The 21,530-nt window shown below is 39.9% G+C and overlaps 1 protein-coding gene across 3 annotated transcripts in view; it reads right to left on the minus strand.

Annotated features, from left to right (window-relative positions):
• MAP3K20 (mitogen-activated protein kinase kinase kinase 20) overlaps positions 1–21,530 on the minus strand; it is a 92,119-nt gene that overhangs the window by 36,531 nt on the left and 34,058 nt on the right. For all 3 annotated transcript variants that reach the window (XM_074873199.1, XM_074873197.1, XM_074873200.1), the window contains exons 4-10: positions 20,560–20,661; positions 19,698–19,763; positions 18,691–18,719; positions 18,440–18,577; positions 12,320–12,406; positions 8,671–8,745; positions 3,175–3,281 (exon numbers count right to left, since the gene is read on the minus strand). In XM_074873199.1, coding sequence (XP_074729300.1) covers positions 3,175–3,281; positions 8,671–8,745; positions 12,320–12,406; positions 18,440–18,577; positions 18,691–18,719; positions 19,698–19,763; positions 20,560–20,661 — 604 coding nt within the window. The remainder of the gene's footprint in view (positions 1–3,174; positions 3,282–8,670; positions 8,746–12,319; positions 12,407–18,439; positions 18,578–18,690; positions 18,720–19,697; positions 19,764–20,559; positions 20,662–21,530) is intronic.

Raw genomic sequence — 21,530 nt, forward strand, 5'->3', positions numbered from 1 at the left:
TCTCTGGGCAACCTGTTCCAGTGCCTCACCACCCTCACAGGAAAGAATTTTTTCCTTGTATCTAACCTAAATCTACCCTCTTTCAGTTTAAAGCCATTACCCCTTGTCCTATCACACTACATGCCCTTGTAAAAAGTCCCTCTTCCAGCTTTCTTGTAGATGCCCTTTAGGTACTAGAAGGCTGCTCCAAGGTCTCCCTGGAGCCTTCTCTTCTCCAGGCTGAACAACCCCAACTCTCTCAGCCTGTCTTCATAGGAGAGGTGCTCCAGCCCCCAATCATCTTTGTGATCCTCCCCTGGACTCACTCTAGCAGGTCCATGTCCTGTCCAACAGGCCCAGGTCATGTACAGCCTCAGCCCACTCCCAGTTTTCACACCAGCCAGAGACGTTGAAGACTGGTTACTCTTTGTTACAGATGCATTTTTTGCACGCGTCTATACAAAAAGAATCTCACCTTGCCTTTTTTTAAGAGTGGGAAAAAATGTAATCCAGCTTGTCTGAGCTTTGATATGCTTTGGTAAGTGCAGTATTCCTGTGAAAGTTCAGTATCTGGATCACTAATTTGGAGGTCCCTCAAAGGAACAAGCATAACCTTCGCTTTTCCCAAGCCCACCCTTCTCCAGGGCTCTGATAGCCAGGCTTCATTAAAATTCCCTATTTCTTGGTATTGCATCTCATTCTTTCCCTATTGCTGGTTCAACTATCTCTTTGCAAATCACTATGGGATAAAAAATATTTTAAAAAATAAAGCAATGACTAAAAGCAAAGACTTCTCAATGCAGAAGTTAAAATATATTAAACTTTTGTGCAACTGTCCTCAGAAATGGTTTTGGTCTGTTTTAGTTTATTCCTTGGGATCACTTTATGCATACAAATCTTTCATCTGCTTTAACTTGCACATTTTTTTGCATACTTTCTGTTAATTTGGCTTAACCTTCATGAGTATCTCCATACAGGCATGTCTTTTCCATCAGCAAAGGCAGGCGTTGCCAGAATTCAGGTAAGAGAGTGCCCCTCTTACCCAGCTTCTGAACAAGTCCCCACACAACTTGTACTCTTTCTGCACTTTGTGTTTTCTTTTTGGCTTAATTCAGAAACCATCTTTGCTTTCAGGCAAATCATGCCCCATCATGAATTCGTATTTTCTCTCTCATATTTCTTTGTCTCCAAGTTATTTATTATTAAAAAAAACCCCAACAAACTAAATTTACCTTTAACATGAGTCTCCATAGTAAGAAGTTTTTCCATGACTTAATTGTGCCAAAGAACTTGTTTCTACAGGGCTTTTCATTAACACCTTGTTAGCCATTCCTCACCTGAGCAATTTAGGTGCATCAAAATATGATTTGTGAGAAATACTTGGGCTACCCAAGTCACACTCCAAGAAATGAATCAATTTACTAAAAGAAGTTTAATGTTACCAAATGTCAACTAGTACAGCTTTTATGCTGCTGTATTGGCAAACTTTAAGCAGTTATTTTTCCTAAATTTGAGTACTTGCTCATCTTTTAAATAAATATTTTTACTATATAGAGGTAAGAAACCACTCCCTAGGAGATACTTTTCTTCCAACCCTCCTCGTAGTCTGTCTGCTACCAAAACCAGCATATGATGTCGAGAGCCTGCATAAATAATGGTGGCCAAGAAACACGTTTTTATGCTTTAAATACCCGCCCTTTGTCCCAAGCCTCTGAATACGGATTTGGGGGGCAAGAGGGCATACTGGTACGTTGTAAGAGCACCGCCGCGGATGAAGTCATCAACAAGTATTGGAGAGCCGGGTAGGGCAAGAGGGAACACCGCACACACCGCAACGGGCTGCTCCGGGGGAACCTCGCAGCGCCGGCCGCGGGGGAGCGAGGCCGCGGGGGAGCGCGCGGCCCGGCGCCGGCGCCCCGTCCCGTCCCGTCCCGTCCCGTCCCGCCCGGTGGCGGTGAGGCGCAGGTCGGCGCTGTCGCCAGGAGGTGGCGCGCCGCCGCCGCCGGTCCCGAGGCCGCGGGGCTGCCGCCGCCGCGCTGCTGAGTCAGGGCAGGAGCGGGGCCGGCCCCGGAACGGGCTATTTATACTCCCGCCATGTGACCGGGGGAGCGCCCCACCGCCAGCTCACTTCTCCCACTCGCCCGGTTCCCGCCGGGCGCCGTGCTTTTTCCCCGGGAGCCCGCGGAGGAAAGGCGGGCTGCTGCTTTTGATACCAGCCTCATTGCCGCGGGCCCTTCCCCATCCTCCAGCCAGCCCTGCTCTGCGTTTCTTCGATTCCTGCGCTGACTGCAGGCAGGGAATCTTCCCCTGTTTCTGCTCCCAGCTTACCTGGAGCAGGGCCAACGCTTCTTAATATAGACTGAAGCACGACCGTCTGGTAAAAATCTTCTGCCTATGCAGATCTGTCTTCGATTTTCTTTTTCAAAGAGCGGGATGTACTGCGAAGCAGCAAGCTTTCTAACTGGCAACTAAGCTTCGGGGACAGGTTTTTGAAGTTTTGGCATGTACAGAAAATAGGCTGAAACTTTCACTGTAAAACTGTGTCATGTAATAAGCTTGTCTCAAATCTCATCGTCATTTATAATCACTTATGAATAAAAATTACAATCAGCAACAGGTGAATCACATGCTCAAGTAGTGCCGGCGCACTATGCAAAAACAGGGCTAACCCCGGCATATGCTCAATGTGTAGACACAGAAGTAAATACAAAGGAGAGAATACACAAAAAATGACAGAACACAAGTGAAGACAAACGGAGGCTTGATTTTACAAGTTATTTTTTATGCCCTTTATCTTTTTTTTTTAGCTATAAACATATGCCTATACACTTTCTATGAAAATTGCAGCAAACATACATATACCTGAGTTGTTTCGCCCTCACACTATTGACTGAAAACACATTAATTGGTTTTAAAGTTTTAAGATGTGAATCACAAAACCATAAATACCATGATACCTAAACCACTTTAATAATAAATATAGGGTACAGCTAAGTGTATTGGCTCCTAATACAAGTTTCACAACATTCTAGGCATTCCTGAAAAACAAGGTAAGTTATGTTCTAAAAATACCTCAAGCACAGATATTTTCTACCAATATATTACTGGAGTCTGATGTCTTTCTGAAAAGAATATGGAGTCACACCATTTCAAAGGAAAACCACATCATTTCATCTTGGGAGGAAGGAAACTTACCTCCACTCTGCCTTGTTATGCAGGAATGAGTTACACTGGTCTGGAAGGCTGCTGTCATTTGACATAGATTCCAGGATTGAAATGATCTGCTTGAAAGATGGCCTTTTCTGAAGACAAACCCAAAACAAATCAAAACAAAACATAGCATTTTCATTCATATACAAGTACTACTGTGTAAAATTATTTGCAGGAATTTTTCAACTGAAAGACTGCAAGCAAGAGGAATTGGGATGCTGCTTTCTGAACACAGCATCCTACAAGAGGGCTGTAAATTTGTAAATGGGGGTTTTTTTGTTCTTCCCATTGAAGAAAAAGTAAGTTTGGGAAGAGTCACATAAGCTAGTATGACTCAAGCCTTAGCTTAGTATCCAGTATCTAACAGTAACACCTTTTGGTTTAAGAGCATTAAACAACATTAGCAGCATCAATAACCATCAGATTCTTAACTCTAAAGTTTTTCTCAGGCTAAGAAGGAAAATACTGCCCAAAAGAGAAGGCCGGACACATTAGCAACTGGTAATTAGACAGCTGGCCTTTTACAGGTAGTAACCCAAACTCTTTAATGTGTGAACAAGCTATTTAGCTGCCCATCAAATATGGATTTCTGGCTGCAGTTTCCTTGTTGCAGAGAAGGACAGACTTTCCAGAAAAACCTCTCGCTTAGCTACCTCAGGAGCACCCAGGGAAGAAGTGAAGGTGGAGGCTAAACGAGGTTGTCTCACCTAGCAGCCGAGCTCATGTCAGCAGTGTCTGTGGTTTTCTGTCTTGGGCTCATTTACTGAACTTGCTGTTCCACGGCTCTCCATCCAGCACCCACTGTGCTCACTAGTCACAGAGAGCAGTTAAAACTTCTCTGTATTTTCTACTTCCCCCTTAGTCCCAAAATGAAGCTATGAGGTAGGATAGTAACTGAAAAAGTCACAGTTAAATGTGTTTCTTGAAAGCATGCTGACTCTGTTAGTCTGTTTGACAGACCCCAGACAAGGTTGAGACAAAAGGTTGAAACAAAATGTAGATACATAATAAAGGGATGATGCACATTCTCTCTCTATCGCGCCTGTAATTATACCATTTCTGCTAAAATTACAGATGCCGCAATTAAAACGTGCATTTTAATTTGGGAGCACAAAAACAATTAGGAACAATGCTGAGGTGTCTCTCCCAGGAAGATCCAAGTGATTTCCACATTATAAAAGAAAGACAATTTCTTTATTTTAAATGTCAAACAGCATGAAAAAGTGTCAAATGCGTAACAAAAAAAAAAAAAAAAAAAAGACAAGCTCTCTTATACTATAATGCTGCACTATTTGGCTGTAACTGGAGGCTTTGCCTGTCATTTTTTTGTCCATCTCCATGATTTCAGGCAACGGGCAGTTGGATCAGCTATGCTGATTTTCTTTGCAACAGACAGTGCTTGCCCCAGCCACAACGTGTTTATGCGGTTTGGCCCCCAGTCCAGCATCCATGGAGCAGCAACCTGGGCACAGTGAGCAGCGTGGCAGCAGGTGCCTATTCAGCAGCACATCACTTGCACTGGTTAATCTAGTCCCAGCGTGGAAAGCCAGCAGAGTGCCCCTGCATTTATGGGGGGGCTGGGGGAGGCAGCAGTTGTGCCCCTACATGGACGGTGCTTCTGGACCTGCCATGGCTGAGCGGACCCTCTGAACACACCCTGGAAGAGCACAGACCTTGCTGGTCAGGGAGTGTGCCATGCTGGGGGTACAGAGCACAAAATTAATCACTGGCACCAACCCGGACGGACAACTGGCACCAAACTGGTACAGTTTTGGGGAAGGAGAACCTTCCAACAGGCCTCACACCCTTCTTATTCCTACAGCTGCATCACTTGTAACCACTCTGGTGGGTATGAACTGTTGAGGTGATTCAAGAGCTTCCCAAATGGTGAGGAAGCTGCCAGACAAGAGACTGTGTCTCCCCACCAATACACCAGGGTACTGCAGCTGCTATGTACTGTCCAATGGACTGGTAGGTGCGTAATGTGCCTTTACTGAACTAACTCTAGTTTCAGGAAGAGATGAAGGGCAAACACCCCCATGCTGTGATAATTAGAATATTTTATGGCTTAATTAGGGTTCTTTTACAAAACACTTCAATGAGTTTTGCTTGCTCTTTTCTCAGGGGTACTGGGAAGTATAGGGCAGGGCTGGCACTAAGCGAGCACAGTCAACACTACCGTCAGGCCTGCCTGGATTAACTTGAGGGAAGATAATGACAGAGAACAGGGCTTTTACAAAGGGCAGGTGAAAGCACCAACTGACTGATTTGGGAGGAGCAGCTATGCACACTCTGGGTCCTACGCTGTAGGCAAAGGAGCTGTTGAGTTGTGCAACTAGAGCTGGAACAAATGCACAGTCACACAGTACTGACAAGTTTACAGGTACCAGCTTTCCCTGGAGGCGAAGCTGACAGGAAGACACAAGCCTACACTGCCATGTGGGTTTTGTTGGTTTCCTCCCCCTAGGCGAGGATAATTTCAGATTTAATAAATGCATTCTAAGTGCAGGCTGATACCTTGGTTAAAACTGGCAAGAAGTAATTGTTGAAACTGGAAGCCCAAGCTGAGAAGCTTTTTTTAAAAAAAGTCTTATTTTTGGTGGATGACTGCTTAGCACTTTCTAGAAAGTCAGGCATCTCAAGTCATTCCTTACAAGAGATTCTTAAAATATCATGGCATGAGTCGCCTTTGAAAATTGTTTCCCTTTATATCTGTGCTGCCTCATACAAAAATCTTTAAAATATATGGCCCTCTAGAAATAATTCTGGCTAATGTTTTCACTGTTTCCTTCCACTCAGTATTTCTTACTAAACAGGTCTGCATAAAACCAGGATATTTAATCCATATGGCCTTCCTTTATTGCTGCTGCTCTGCTCCCAGGTTTCTGATTTCCATTAAAATATTCGGTAATTTATAAACATCTTTGATGTCAAAGTGGGCATAAATTGAAGGAACAGCTGAAATGAGAAGGAACTACTCACCTGTGTTTCAAAAACAAGTATCCCTAGTAAACAAAGGCATTAGTGATGAGCAACCTTGTTTGTACAATTATCTAGTACCCAAGCAAAAGCAGCTTCTTTGTTAGGGATTTTAACATGTGGTAGTAGTTATTTAAGATACTTAGTTACCACAGAGATTGTTCTTTAATAATTACTGACTTAAAAAAATTAGTAATAAAAATTTTAGTAAAATGCTTTGAACCTACTGGAGACTGTTTCAACCAGCACAGTTTAAACAGTATAAAGACTACCATTACAAATATCAGGTGGAGCAATGCACTACGGACATTTTTCTCCACATATGAAGAAATTCTTAAAAATTCAAAGCAACGTTGACAACTCTGTTCACATGAGGAAGTTACAGTGTGAGCAGTGTTTGACGCTCCAGCTGCTCTGCGGCAGCTCTCCAAATGTATTCCTTAGCCCCACTGTAAATGCACATCCCTCTTTCCTCAGGGGTAAGCCACCTACAGATATCTTGTGCTTTCTGCTGGCTAGAAGTATGCACATTAGCAATTGCTTTTGAGCAGCTGCCATCCTCAAGATCACCCCGCTTGACCTCCAGTAACTTGTTCATGCATCGACTATCTGATTTTCTAAAGCTAATCCTGGTGAAAAGGTAATGTTACACAGAACAGTATTTTAGAGGAGTGTGCTCCATCTTTTGGCTCATGCAGGCCACACAGCCTTTTGTCAAGGCATTTTGAAAGCTTTAAGTAGAGATCCTTTCCCAACACGTGACTAAGTCAGTCACATGCCCAAACTATGACCAGAGATTACTCCGTTTCAGTCATGTGAACAATGTATTTATAATTGCCTAACAGAAGAGAAGCTGCATGAAAAGAGTAGCAAAGAGCAGACTGTCAGAAAAACCTGACTAACATGAGATTCACTCTTCGCACACATCAGATGCCTCTGGGCACAGTGCTCCCAGAACCAGCCTAAACCCAGGTGAATTGCTTGCACAGACGGAACTCGGCCTGATGGTTGGACATCCCTCTTTTATAACATGCAGATCCAGCCCTCTCCTTGAAAAACAGCAACAGCCTTCTGGATGCCAGACAGCAAGCTGATATAGTATGTCTTGCAATTACAGAAAAGAAGCTCAAATAATTCTTGTCCTGTGGCATTTGGTGGCGATGCTGAAGCTCGGGAGTAGTTATTGAAGATATGTAGTTACCACTGGAAAGTGCTCTTCAGTAATTACTAACCTAGAACTTAAACAGTATACTTGTAGATTCAAAGACCCAAGGCATTTTTCTCCCCTCCCTTCTGTGGAGAGGATAAAGAGGGAGATAGTAGGCGAACGTCATTTAAATGGGTGTTCATGTGGAAACCACACACTGATGATGGATGTCAGACTTCCAGATCCATTCTGCAGGAAAGCAACTCCTTGCTTAAAAAAAAACCGAACCAAGAAGGGAAATCTCCTTTCCCATATTGCTCTTCTATGGCTACTCTCTGGTGATAAATTCTAGCTTTAGAGCACCTAAGTGCTATAATTCACCCTGGGATTAAACTTAGTCTCTCTGAAGTAGTAACTAACTTTCTTCTGAATTGAAAGGAACAAAGTTCTTGCTGGTGCCTTGACTTAGAAAAAAAGAGCATAATTCCTTTTCTTATCCATCCTTCCCTCTCTCAAATACCTTCATAGGCAAAGGAAATGAATGCTAATACTTGGTAATAAAGCTAGCATGCCCCCAGGCTCTTTCCAGCCAGTTTTATGTACAACAGGATGGTAGCAGAATCAATTTAAAGAAGGTAACTCCCATAATCTGCAAAAGCTTTTATGGAGTAAACACTCTCTTTAATTTCCTTTTTAGTTTATTCTCGTAGAGGCAGATTAATAGTGACAATGGTTTGCCTCTTTAACTTGCATTTTTACTCTGTTTTCATGGTTAAACAGTATATTACAGTACTTTGATTATTATATTATTACAGTATAATCATTATAAAGCTCATCGACGTCCTAAGGGAAAAGATTAGGAAAGGTTTAACATCAATTTACAGTATGTTGCTGCTGTTCCTACCCACATTTTATGGTTTAATTTATTTTTTACATGTTTTCAACACACAGAAGACATCAAAGTCAGACCTTGAAATAGATATTTCATACGTGATGCTCACATACATCCAAGAAAGATCAACTATTAACTACTGAAAGAAAACAGAAAAAAACAATTTTTCACTTGCTCCAAAATGGCTACATTCTTGCCATCTCACCCTATTTACAGGCTTGTAAATACTCATTGTCTTGAGTAGTCAGGTAAGTAGCATAGTAACTCTTGAATAAGGAGAGACATTTAGATGTAAGTATGTAAACACATTAAAAAAAAGACAGCCTCAGCTATCTTTGTGAAGAAATGTGTCTACTAGCATGCAGCAATGGTGTTAGCTGGGAAATGTACCCCAAAGAAACACTGACATACTTAGCAAAATAAGGCAGGGGGGGTGGTAGAAATCAAACACAAATTCCATTACCTTTGAATCAGCATCCCAACATTGGTGCATCAGCTCTGCAAAACTTCTGGGACAACTGCTTGGAATGGTTAATCTCTAAAGGAGAGAGAATGTACCAGTTATTGGAAGCATTTCCCTTTAAGCTGCTAATAATAGATTTCTTATAAAAGCAATGTAATTAAAAGAAATAAACCAGACTCTTCTTTCTTTTAAATACAATATAAAAACTGATGATTGACATATTAAAAAGAAAAATCAAAACTGTTAACACTAGCAAGATGTACAAATTAATTAATAGAAGGAATGGATCAAATGCACAAATGGAGTTGCTTAAGAAAGCTCAGAGACAAGGAAGTAAAAACGAGGCAAACAACTTTTAATACTAAAACATAATAGTTTGTGAAGGTTACTGCATGGTATTCTAAGATGCTTGTCAAGATAGGTGTAATGTACAGCCTGCCTTAATTCCTTTCTCCCACACAAACGATCCAGCTGTACAATACTATAACCACTTCTGATAAAACATATGGCTGAAATATAGGTTACAGTAAGTGAGTTAAAAAGAGTTAAGTGAAGCTCTACATGACACAAGAGACGTTTCATGAGCCTGTGGTCAGAAGGATTAATGAGGACATGCAGATCTCAGAGAGCACTCACAGAGCACAGTGAACTCATATAAATATTTCCTGATGACTGAAGACAAGGAGCTGCTGGTTATAGCCAGGACCACTGACTACACAGAATTAGTTTGAAGCTTACTTGGTTTCCTTTGCTGAGAGTTTTAAACCATGCAAAGATTCCTTCAGTCAGTCTTAGAGGACTTTTAGTTTAAAGACTCTGCCTCCCCACTGGAAAGCCTAAAAGCAAATCCATTCTCACATACACACACATACACGGATACCAAAGCCTCTCCAGTTGAGATTAAATGTGCATCCCAACAACATTACACATATAAGGAGATCCTTCTGCTCTTGCTAAGGCAGTTAACTGACTTCAGATGTTTTATACAAAAAAAAAAAAAAAAGTAGATAAAAAACAGTTCCTCGGTGAAAATGGGTTCAAATATAAGAGGGGTCAAGCTAGAAAAAGGGTTCCCTGTCCTGTAACAGGTGAGAACCAGGTATTACAGTCCTGTTCAGACAAATCTGTCAGGAAGACCCTTTGATCTGTCCTACTCCTGGCATTTCAGAAGCAAAGCAGAGCAAGTTGTCTCAAATTGTACCATTATATTACTGCAACATGACCTGCAAAGCCTTACAAACCACAGCAGCCGAAGTCCGAGTTAGGAAATTCTGCTGTATAAGCATGTGAACACCATGAAAACTGGAAACATGAGATAAACAGGAGTAGGATTATTAAAATAATCTAATACTTTAAGGTACGAAGCTTTCTGTGCAAGAAATACACAGAAATTTGTACAATGCATAAACAAATTGTACTGGTGCTTGATCTCTGGTTGAGTCATTAGCCTAAAAATACACTGGCTGGTCTTGCTACAGTATTTGTCTGTAACCCTCTCTGTTCCAGGAGCTGGAAAATCAGTTGCAATCAGTTGCAAATGTGTCTCACTTGTGCAGAGTGTTATCTGTCCTGTATTATAGACGTACCAGGTTCCAGAAGTGTTGTATTATAATAAATATGACATTTCTCAGTGGTAATTTATTATGAGATCACACCTAGCATAATCTGAACTCTTGTGTTCTGATTTTCTGGATTAAAAAAAAATAATATAGAAACTCTATCAGAATAAAAATAATACTGTGAAATTCTGCAGAGTGTCAAAGAAGACCCATACAGAATCATTAAAATCCACTTCAATTGTTGGGCTCAGGCTTTGCAAAGGGGGATTTTTCACCCTACACAATTACGCTTTGGCCTCAGTCCCACGCACAAGAGATTTTCAGTGCAAAAAATGAAGGACTTTCTCAACAGTGATTCAATTCTGTTGTGAACTGGAACCATGCAACTCCACTGATGCTAACAGATTGAACTGAGAGCAAAACCTGAACCTCACACTTGCTTTGGGACATAGAAACTATGCAGAAAACTAGCACAAGCTGACTTTTACAAGGCTTATGCTGGGCATGTTCCCTAAGTCATGGACAGAAAAAATAAAAACTATGTAAGCAAGTGTTAATGCCCTCTAAGCACCCTGGCACCCTTCCAAAGAAGATGGTAGCAACAGGCTAGTGGTATCTGGCAGGCAAACAGCTGGCTCTGAACATGTCACCCCTTGGGTTTCTTCAGCCATGAGTCAAATAGTTGTCATGTACACATTTTGTTCATACTGTATTTTACATAGTTTCTTGCTGTGGAAGACTGTAGAGAAATGTGTGTTGTACCCTCTGACATCTTTCAGCATATGACTACATCTCTTTACAACACTCCCAATGCCACTCTGTACCCCTTACATAAAACTGCACATGGAGTCAGAGGAAAGAAATACTGTTGATGGAAGGCTTTATGGTTCCTCTTTCAAACTGATGTATGAGGCTTTTCCTAAACTACGAGAAAGAGTCTCATTGCGCCTCCTGCTCTGATAAACACTGTAGAAGACCACAGTCTTAACCTTCATGCTGTTAGTGTAGCATTTCCAACTAATCGGTGTATCAAAGTATCACTCACTGGAATTAATCCAGTCCTCAAATAGAAGTTAAAAAGAGAGGGGAAAAAAAATACCAACAAAAAATATTAAACTAAGAGGAGGAAACCTAACTCCTCTGTTTAACTCTGAAGCATTTTGAGAAACAGTTTATGTAGAATAATAGGAATCTGTATTGTACAGCCACTGCCTCGCCATTGTAACGTTTCCCAAGCTTCCGCTGTGTCTAGATAGAGGAGGTTTCATCTTTGTGGAGGATTTCCATGCTTGTCTGTGTGTGGTACAGTCACAACTTTAAATGTTTTTTAAATGTAGTTACTGTCTTTGATATCAAGGGACTATGCGTTCAGATATACGCTCACATGTCCAACTAACTGAAAGCCTCAATTTGTGAGAAGAAGAAAAGCGAGGCTGGGGACACTGTACAAACGGTGTTTACACCACTGAAGTGCTTTTGAAATGGAAAGACTCTGCATGAGGAGGCTTGCAGCTATGCCACAGCCTTGCCGATACCAGTGAGGAGCTCATCTTCAATGTAGTGTTGAACGTAGGTGGCAAAACTGTAATTTCTCTCTTTTTTTAAAACTATTTTTTCTTCTTTTATTTTTGAAATTTTCATCTAAGCGGCAGTTTCTTGTACTATAGTGACTCCTGCTGGGAGAGTTAAGTTGAAGTAGCTGAAGGTCTCTTACAGATATATCAACTCCCGGCCAGTAAAAAGATGTCCTAAACGCAGGAGATGGAGTTAAACTGTTCCCCTACCTTGGACGCAATGGCTTCTTTCATCACTAAGAACAAACCCCTAGGTTTTACAATTGAGACTGAGAAACTAGTACAGTACTTGTACAATTTTTGATCTACAGCATCACGACGTGAAGCTGCAACAATTAGATGTAAAGGGTCCATTCATGAGGAATAACATCACTTTGACCCTTTGTGTTAGCTCCTACTGCTAATCTTTCCATACGCGTGAACTTACTTTCAATTTGAAGAAGATGAAAAAGTCTTTTGCAAAACCCCAATACTGTTTTCTGATCTATGTACCTGAATGTAGAAACGTAGTCTTACCTCGTTTTTTTCCACTACAAGCCAAGCTACTTGTAATCCTTCCAAGCCTTTAAAGGGGACCTCCCTTGTTAGCATCTCCCAGAGAACCTGGAACAGAGAAAAAGAAAAGAATTTTTATTTCTGTACTTTGTATTTTAAATACATTATTAAACCTTGATACAGCACTATTCTGTATCCAATTATCAGGCAACCAGTTTCCATTTGCAGGAACTTGGACCAGTGTTTGTGTGCAAGATCCTCTCACTAAATTAATTTGAATGTTTCTGCTTTTTCCTCTACAGAAAAGCCCAGATGAAAAACTGGGTTGTGTGGGGTCTAATGCCTGCAATTTTGCTAGAGCCATGGTAAATGCTTTTTGCTTTCTTTGTACAGTATAAAGTTCACATTTGGCAGTTGAGACTTGGGAAGACAATGAACTCCTCCTCTCCTTCTCAGTCCCAACTAGACACATCCTTGCTTTGTAGTCATTTTGCATTTAAAAATATTTCTATATGATTGCAACTAGTGCTTCTCAGTAGTCAGAATATGATCCAAAAGGTATTTTGCTCCTGTGATATGCCTATGAACATATTAAATATAATTGTGCAAGCAAAACTGTAATTGCTTATCTCCAAGTATGTGATTATGTTAAACTAAACAATATACACCATACAGAAAATTACTCTGTTCTCCTCAATATCTTATAGACGCACTGTCCTAAGATATAGAAAGATCTCCTAATTTCACATACTTTTAGCATTTTGGTAACATAGTACCCGAGACTCTAAGCTTCTCTGTAGAAAAGAGTTTGGCATCAACAAAAAGGCTTCAAGTCAATGAATCCAACTTGCTTTTCTGCTATTGGGAATACACGTTGGAGTTCAACCAAATTAACAGGCATTTTGTACCTTCGCTTGTATGTATCTCTTTTTTTTTCTTTTTTTTTTTCTTAAATCAGAATCTTCATATACATATCTTGCTACAAATATCTACATCCAAACTTCTGCTGCTGCTCATAGACCAAGCATATCAACAAAAAAAAGACATAATTTATGTAGGATCTGACCAAATGCATTAAGATCCTTATGCAAGTCTCTATATATCCTCACTATTTGGGTTAGCACCCAGGCTTATTCCAGCTTCATCATTTTGAATGGATTCTGGCCAGCTGTGAAGGTAATTAGAAAGAAAATGCGAGAATATTGGCAGATGCTGCTCAAGCAGAAAAAATGCACTGAAGCAGAGTTGGGCCTTTAATCAAGTGACAAGGGTACTCCATCAATAGACCTATTTGAATAATTCTGCTTGAGTCAGAAGACTGATTAGTAAAGGTAAGGGCATCTTGGAAAAAAATATGTAAAAGGACAGTTTTCCTAAGAAATATATGGGGAAAGCTATCATAAAGGTATTCAACTCTCCTGTTTGCCTCAATTCATTCCTTTTAGAAGGAAAAAAAAAAAAGGCACCTCAATTTGTAATTCCAATTATCACCTCTCTAGATCGAGAAGGAAATTTAACTGTGAGAGAAGGAAATAATTTAGCAGTCCCAGGTACTTCAGATAAAGCAGTGTACAAAACAGCCAGTTTAAAACAAAAGCCTCTGGACCAAATCAAACATGCAGCTGGAGCAGCCTTGCAGAACCACCTCATGTGTATGGCTGTACCATGAAACCACAAAGAAACTCAAGTTTGCACATCAGTATCTAAATACATCTTTCAAGTAAAGAACATAACGAAATACATGTTAAATGTCTCCAAGAGCCTTGAGCAGGAAAACTACTGCTCTACCTTCCTTTCAGAAGACTATAAATTGTAACGGTTGTCTTGTTTCATTCATGCACATAAGTTTCTGCAGAACATTTTGCACTGAATTCCTTCATCATGACACCTTTAGTGTTTATTTCCACTGTCTGTAAGGATCACTGCCTTCCTAAACCAACAATGCTAGCTTAAAACACCTCAAGACTGCACACAGTTCAAGAGAAAAACAGCAATCTGACACAATACAAAGATGTTTTCTTAATGTCTTTTTTTTTTTTACTAATAGCAGAAGAAAGTAAAAGATAGAAAAGTGGGATGTCAGAAATCCTTGTATTAATTTACACAGGTTTTGAAAATGTTCTAACAACAATGGAAATTTCATGCTCAGGCCAATGGTGTAGAGATAAAGCCTGTCTTTCCAACGGTCACATGTCTATCTTCAGTTTTATAGGAGCTTCAACCCCATCTCACGAATTAGCTACCCTGAATCATCAGCTAAGGTGAATGATTGCATTATCAGTCTTTTAAAAAGCAGCAAATGGGTATCTTCTGCATTCCCATTTGTCTCTTCCTGTCCCCAGGGTCATTCAGCAGCAGAAAAAGCACCTCAACCTGACTTACTCGGGCTTCTATCGCAAGATACACTCTTCATTTTCAGAACTGGCTCCCCAGCTCACCTCGTATGGAAATCAATCTACCCTCCATTTCTGGTGTAATTTAATCAATACTGACATGGTTCACTTCCCCTCCCATCTCTGATGGTGAGGATCACCTGCTTTTCTGATACATCATATCTCTGTGATAACAGACAGCAGGTGCTCACAGAAAAACAGCCAAGCTAGACACTCCGATGGAAAACAAAGCAAGATCATTTAATGTAGTGGTTTGAAAGCTGTAGCCACTGAAGATGTTGGGCTCTCTTTGCATACAGAGAAACAGAAAGGAAAGATAAATGTATGAATGTTCATCCTATACATGAAGCTGAGAATAAAAATTACATGGTCTTCAGAAAAAGCTCACACACTTACTTCTGTCAGCTCAGCTGTGCATTTCAATTCTTATCCTCTCAACTATGTGACAACCACCAAAATGAAAAAAACCCAAATCACAAACCCCCCCCATCCTCCCCACAGTGCAAAGCCAACAAAGATTCAAAGTGCCACATAGGATAGGGAACATCCAAATTAGTAATGTGAGAAAAAGCAAACACTCTGAACATCTTCACTGAAAAAAAGAAATGTTCAAGTGTTCACAGATGACGGTCAGGAGCCACAATTAGCAGAAGTACAGCACGAGCAAAAAGTGTCGCACTCTTAGGCATGAAAATTAGGTCAGCCTTCTCTGCATTGATCCAAGCGGAAGTTAAAGATCTCATAATTCTTTTCAAAAAGAGTAAGGGATAACCCCTAGAGCTGGCCAACATTCCCTCTATAAATAACGTATGTTCTCATAGCTAAAGCAATGTATGAACTATTGCTAGGAGCTTAACAGCTGCTACATTTAATGGCAGTCTCTATGCTACCAATAGCAAATTAATGGTTTTACTTTTTTGTTAAGTGTTAAAATAATTCAGCTACATTGCATAAGCTTTCTATGATTAAACTGATTATTGATACTCTTACACAAACACAGGCTACAGTGCACTACAAACAATTTTGTCAGCATAACATATTCTGAGCATATATCTTCATGATTTCAAAACAGCTTTTAGAGTGAACATTTTCATTCCACATACACTTCCATATCTGGAAGAGACGCAAGGAATTATTTTTGAGCAACACACACAATGACATGCAAGTCAATTTCTGCGTTGATCACTTGTAACACTTGGTATCTGTTGTTTAGAGTATGGATTTGGAAATGGATGAGAAAAGAGAATCACAGCACGGCTGAAGGAAAGTGCAAGATCTGTCTTTGTGTTGTAATAAATCTCCTGCAACATTTAGTTTTAGCATTTCATGGCAGTATTATAAATTATTTACTATATATCTCAAAGAGAATACATGGACCTGTTTAACCATCCATGAAGAGCAGGACAAACTAATGTAACATTAGCTATAAACATGTATGCAACTGTTCACAAAGAGGAAAATTCATTTCAGCTGAGGAGCAACTCAGACCTATAAGGTTGCAGAAAGACTGACACTTCATGGAAAAACACTCTCGCACATCTTAAGCAGAATATTTAAAATCACAGCCTGGTTTGTAGAAAGAAAAGCCAGTCAGGAAAAAAGAAATTAAAGAAAACCATGGGGAAGGCGACAAATACTGCAAACAGAGTATCTGTTCCTAGCATCTTACTAGTTTACATTTGAAAGGATTCTGTTCTTTGTTAACAGGACTTTAAGTAAAGAAAAGCAGATTTGTCTCTAGCACAAAAGCTGCTGGCAAGTGTTACACTTTGAAAAGGGATTCTTTAAATTTTGTTTTTATAGATGATTATCATTTGAACAGACAAAAATACCCTTTCTAAGATATTTTTTTTGTTTTGTTTTCAGTCGCCTAGCTAATTCTGTGATAGTCCAACACATTATAGGAAGATTCCAACTTTCAGTGTTATATTCGGACAATTTCTTGCTGGTATAACCCCGTTATTTCATCAACAGAGAACTTGGGCCACCGCCATTCTTCATTTCCACCCCTGTATCTCCTCTGAAAACAATGGTGTTCCAAGACTGAAGTTATAAAAAGACTAATTCATTCCTAAGTGCTTATGAATTCATAAGCTTCTACCCACAGTAGAACAAATTAGCTCAAAACCAATATATTAAAAAATGTGGGTCAAATATTATTAGGCATACTAAAGTAGCACTATACACCCATAAGCACATTAAAATATTCTAGTAACACTGAACTGTTTTCATATGGAGGGTAGTTGAGTTTTACTTCCAAGCACAGAACTGTCAAAGGAGCTTTACTTTTTGGACAAAGAAAAATAAACTATGTGTGACATACTGTTCCCAAGGCTCTGGTAATACTTGACATGATAAGACATTAAACAATTTCTTACCTTCTCCCAGTTTTAGAACGTTACTTACAGTCAGTTTGCACCAAGATGACAATAAGCAGTTTGAGCTATAAGACCATGTTTGGAATTTCTCCTCTAAGATTTTTGCTTTGTTTTGAAACTGGAATGTTTCCCTTCAGTGGATAATATGTGATTGCTTTCAGTAACAGTTTACATTATCATTTACATTTGTTAGTTTATGTTCTGTTTGTGACCTAGTTCAGTTAAGCAAGCAAGGATTTTGAATCTGCCAATACAGGCTTTTTCTCCCTCCTTGCAAACCTTCAACCTTTCATTGGTGATGCCACATCATCTCTCATTTTTTTTTTTTTTCCCACTATAAACAACTGTTTGGCAAAATGTTAAGTCATCTTCCACTGGGACATCAGTTTAGCTGTGGATAGGTGCTAGCTTAAAACCATAATGTCTCCCTCACATCTATCTCCTCCCACCCCTCAAATAGAAAGAGGCAATACTTGACAGGTATTAAAACAATTCATCATTCTGCCACCCACTGTTGAATCCAAAACCAAAACTGGTTAATACACAGATATGCAGGAAAAGTACAATCCCACGTCCTTTTCCTTTTGCCCCCAAAGTATTCATTACTGTTCTCTGCCATGGGGCTATGGGAAATGCTATGGGACTTAAGCACACAACTGGTCTGACCAGTAGGGCTATTTCTAGCTTATTTTATATTGCAGAGCAAAACCAAATTAGAGTTTAACTGTAGACAGAGTGAAATAATTCACATCAGTGTACCTGCAAACCTGACATTCTGATGAACTATAACTGATTGTTCCCCCTTCAGAAAAATGGCAAAGCCACGCTGGCCTCTTCTATTTTCAGATGGGGCCTCTACCTCCACAAGAGGTACAGTCTCTATTCTCACAACTAATGATAGCAGGGTCTTTTAAACAATTAAGCATGGAGTAGAAGTGGCTTACTTTTCAAAATAAAACCAGTGACAGCCCATTTTATGGGAAGTGGAATCTTAATCAGTTCATCCTGTTATACACCTGTTACAACACAACCTTTTTCTCTTCCATTCCATGAAAAAATGCAAGCAGCGATTCATGATGCAGATTGTTCATCAGCTCCCGAAAGCCTTTGGACATATGCTGAATACTTGTCGTAAAGCATGTGCTTCCCACACTGGCATGCTGCTAATCTAATCAGATAAGGATCTTACTAAACATGCAAGACACTTCTTCCTATCATTTTCAAGCATGTAATTATAAATTATGGGTCAGTCTTGAAAAAAAGTGTCGTTATTTTTTGTTGTCCTTATTTAGAATTGTTGTTCCTGCATCACATGAATTCTGTCACACTAGAGATCTGCTACTATGCACGGGGAAATGAGAGGCACTCACCACTCCGTACGAGTATGTGTCACATGTTTCAGACACTGGGAGACTTTGGATAACTTCTGGGGCCATCCATGGAAAAGTGCCCACCAATGACATGTGTGTTGTATGGGAGTGAAACCTCGAGGCACCAAAATCACAGATCTAGCAAAAATAAATAAAAAATAAACATATTAGAGTATCAACCTCATTCATTAGGCATCAAAACATTGAGTCAAGCAGCAGCATCTCTCTGCAAATAATTAAAGTGTTCATACCTTTAACACGCCATCAGCAGCTATAACAACTGAAAAAAAAAAGTTACAAGATTGATATCAAAAATAAACAGAATACATTTTCACAGCAAAGGCTTTGCATTTAATCAAGAAAAATGATCCTATAGTGAGCCAGCACCTGAACAGGCACACATGCAGGACTGTCCTGTTTTCTTCCAGAAGCTTTAGACAACATCTGCTAAATACCTGCAAGCCTCTGAACAAATGCAAAACCCTTCAGGCCTTACTGAATTCAAACGTAGCAACACAACTACATCTAAAATACAGATAAATTCCGTTCTCCCCAATGTAGTTAGGCTTAACAAGAAGCTCTCTGAAAGATTTATTAATAAAAGGAGAAAACTTACAACTGAGGTGAGATCTAGACTCTTCTTAACTATTATCTCCCCACGTGCATTATTAAAATCTGTGTCCCTCCTATCCCACTATTAGTAGTGAAAGTTTCAGTTAAAAGGCAGTGTTCAGCAAGTTTCATAAACGGTCAACTGCCAAGTACAGACTAACCAGTGCAGCTCCACACTGAGTGCATATTACTCAAAAGCATGAATACCTGTCAAAACTCAAAACAGGCCACAGTAAAGACAAGATTTTCAGGTAACAAATAATAGGCCTTATCCAGTCTATTGTGTCTGGTGTCTGCCAGCCTTTCCTGGTACTCAACCTTTCCAAATAGAAAAAAAGGAGTGAGGAGTGTCCAGGCAATGTCTGACAGCTGGTAAGATGGGTACAATCATGGTCAGCAAGACACAACTTGAAAGAGCCCTCCACGGTGCTCTAAAATGATGCCAGGGACTGTAACAAAGCACAGACAGGCTCAGGGTGGGGAGGAGGGAACAGGTTCTTCTGTGCCTCAACAACTTCTAATGCAGCTTGATGACAGCCAAGGTGTGTGTTAGTTCTGCATGTTCAGAAAGCTCAGGTACAGATTTAAAACACTACATTAACAGGCAACAGCAAATGCAGAGCATTTCAATGTTTTGCTACTTTACCATTCCTGGACTTCAGATCCCTGTGGATTACTTTGACTGGAGCTTCCATGTGTAAATAGTGCATTCCTACACAAAGCAAGGGAACAATCCAGTTAGGCAGGCTGAGTGTGGTCATCACATATCAGCAGTCATGTTTTCTGGTTCCCATTAACTGTCCTCATTATGAGTTGGCATACCTGTATGCCATATTGACATGCTGCAGGAGAAGCAAAGCTTCCCATAATTTGCTTTGAGTGAAAAACACTAAGCAAAGATTATATATCTCTCAGAGCATCTATATGGGTATGTTAATGCTTTTTAATGTCACAGTTATCTTCTCTAAGGTGTTGTCTACACAGGAAAGCCAAGATATGAATTTACTGTTCATTCATTAGTTTACAGTAATTCTTGCAGGGTCACAGAGAACACAAATGACAAAACAGCTTGTTCTGCATTATTATATGAAGAATTTCAGTATGTTTGCTGAGAATAAGCCCTTAGCTTCCTTAAATGTCTCAATTCAAACCAAATGTAAGGATAATTATGCACTTTACCTCATAATTACTCTACATCAGCAAAATTATTCTCTTGGGACTTAGGGGCAAACCAGAAGTAAAACTGGCTTACAGAAGTAATTTTCATTCCAGAAATTATTTTGGATTCATAACAACTAAGGAACATATTAAAAAGCCCAGTGAATGGGGTTTGCTTTTTTTATGTTTGGGTTTTTTGTTTTTGGTTTTTTTTGGGGGGGTTTTTTTGGGTCTTTTACAATTTGAATAAGGAAGCATAGGAAGGCTTTCCTGACTTCATAGGAAAAGCATCTCCAGCTGTACACTGTGCTGGTCATGTAGGATAGTAACGCACCGCTCGTCTTGCTTACCTTTAGCTATGTCAGTTGCCCAGGTCATGATATGATCCATATCCATCTCTTCACTTTTGTTACTATTAATGTAATCAAACAGTGAGCCAGCAGAAGCATACTCTGTTAAAAAACAACAACAAACAAACTCACATGACATTTTAAAACATTGCACCTAAACTGAAAGATCTAATGGAAACTCTGCCAGCTCCAGAAAGCAGTCAATCTCTGGCTTAATGACAAAGAATTTGGGTTCAGCAGCTAATATTATTAGTAGTGTAGTAAGGGAGTGGCAGTTTGTTCTGATTATCCCAACACAGACATAATTACTGTTAAGGGTAAAAAAAAAAAAAGTAAAATCATATATAACAACAGGCATTAAAATGGAAAGACATTAGAAAGGTCTGGCATCAAGAAAGCTCAGGCAAAGCAGTTCAAATTCCAGAGTAAAGGTTTTTGGATGCTCCTTGTTCAGAATGAACAAACCTTTTTCCTCTCTCAACTACACCTACAGAAATCCACAGCAGGATTATATGGGTACAAACAAGGGCTTGTTTCACCCATTGGTATTCGCAAGTGTGGCAGATGGAACCCAGTCCGACTGTCAGTGCTCGTGGGTCTGAGAGCTGGAATAACAAGCTAGTTACACCTACACACATTTAGGTGTGAAACTGGAGACAACTGAAACCTCCACAGTGCCACTTTTATATAAACTGAAATTCTTACATATTTAAACAGTGCTTTTGCTGCTCCTGATCAGAGGAGCTGTTAACGAATGAGCTTGGTGGTATAAGATCCTTCTTACTGTTTCCAAAGACAGAGGATATTCCACACTGGTGACCAGTACCGTGTATAAATGATATCCCATAACAAAGGATAATTTTTTTTTTTTTAAAAGTATAACCAGATCATAAATGTATAATGTTCTGTTAGGAAGAAAGGGTTTGCAAGTAGAAAGGGAAATTAAAATTTTCTTTTCCTATTTCCCCATG

Source organism: Strix uralensis, chromosome 6, assembly GCF_047716275.1.
Source record: "Strix uralensis isolate ZFMK-TIS-50842 chromosome 6, bStrUra1, whole genome shotgun sequence".
NCBI classification, from domain to species: Eukaryota; Metazoa; Chordata; class Aves; order Strigiformes; family Strigidae; genus Strix; species Strix uralensis.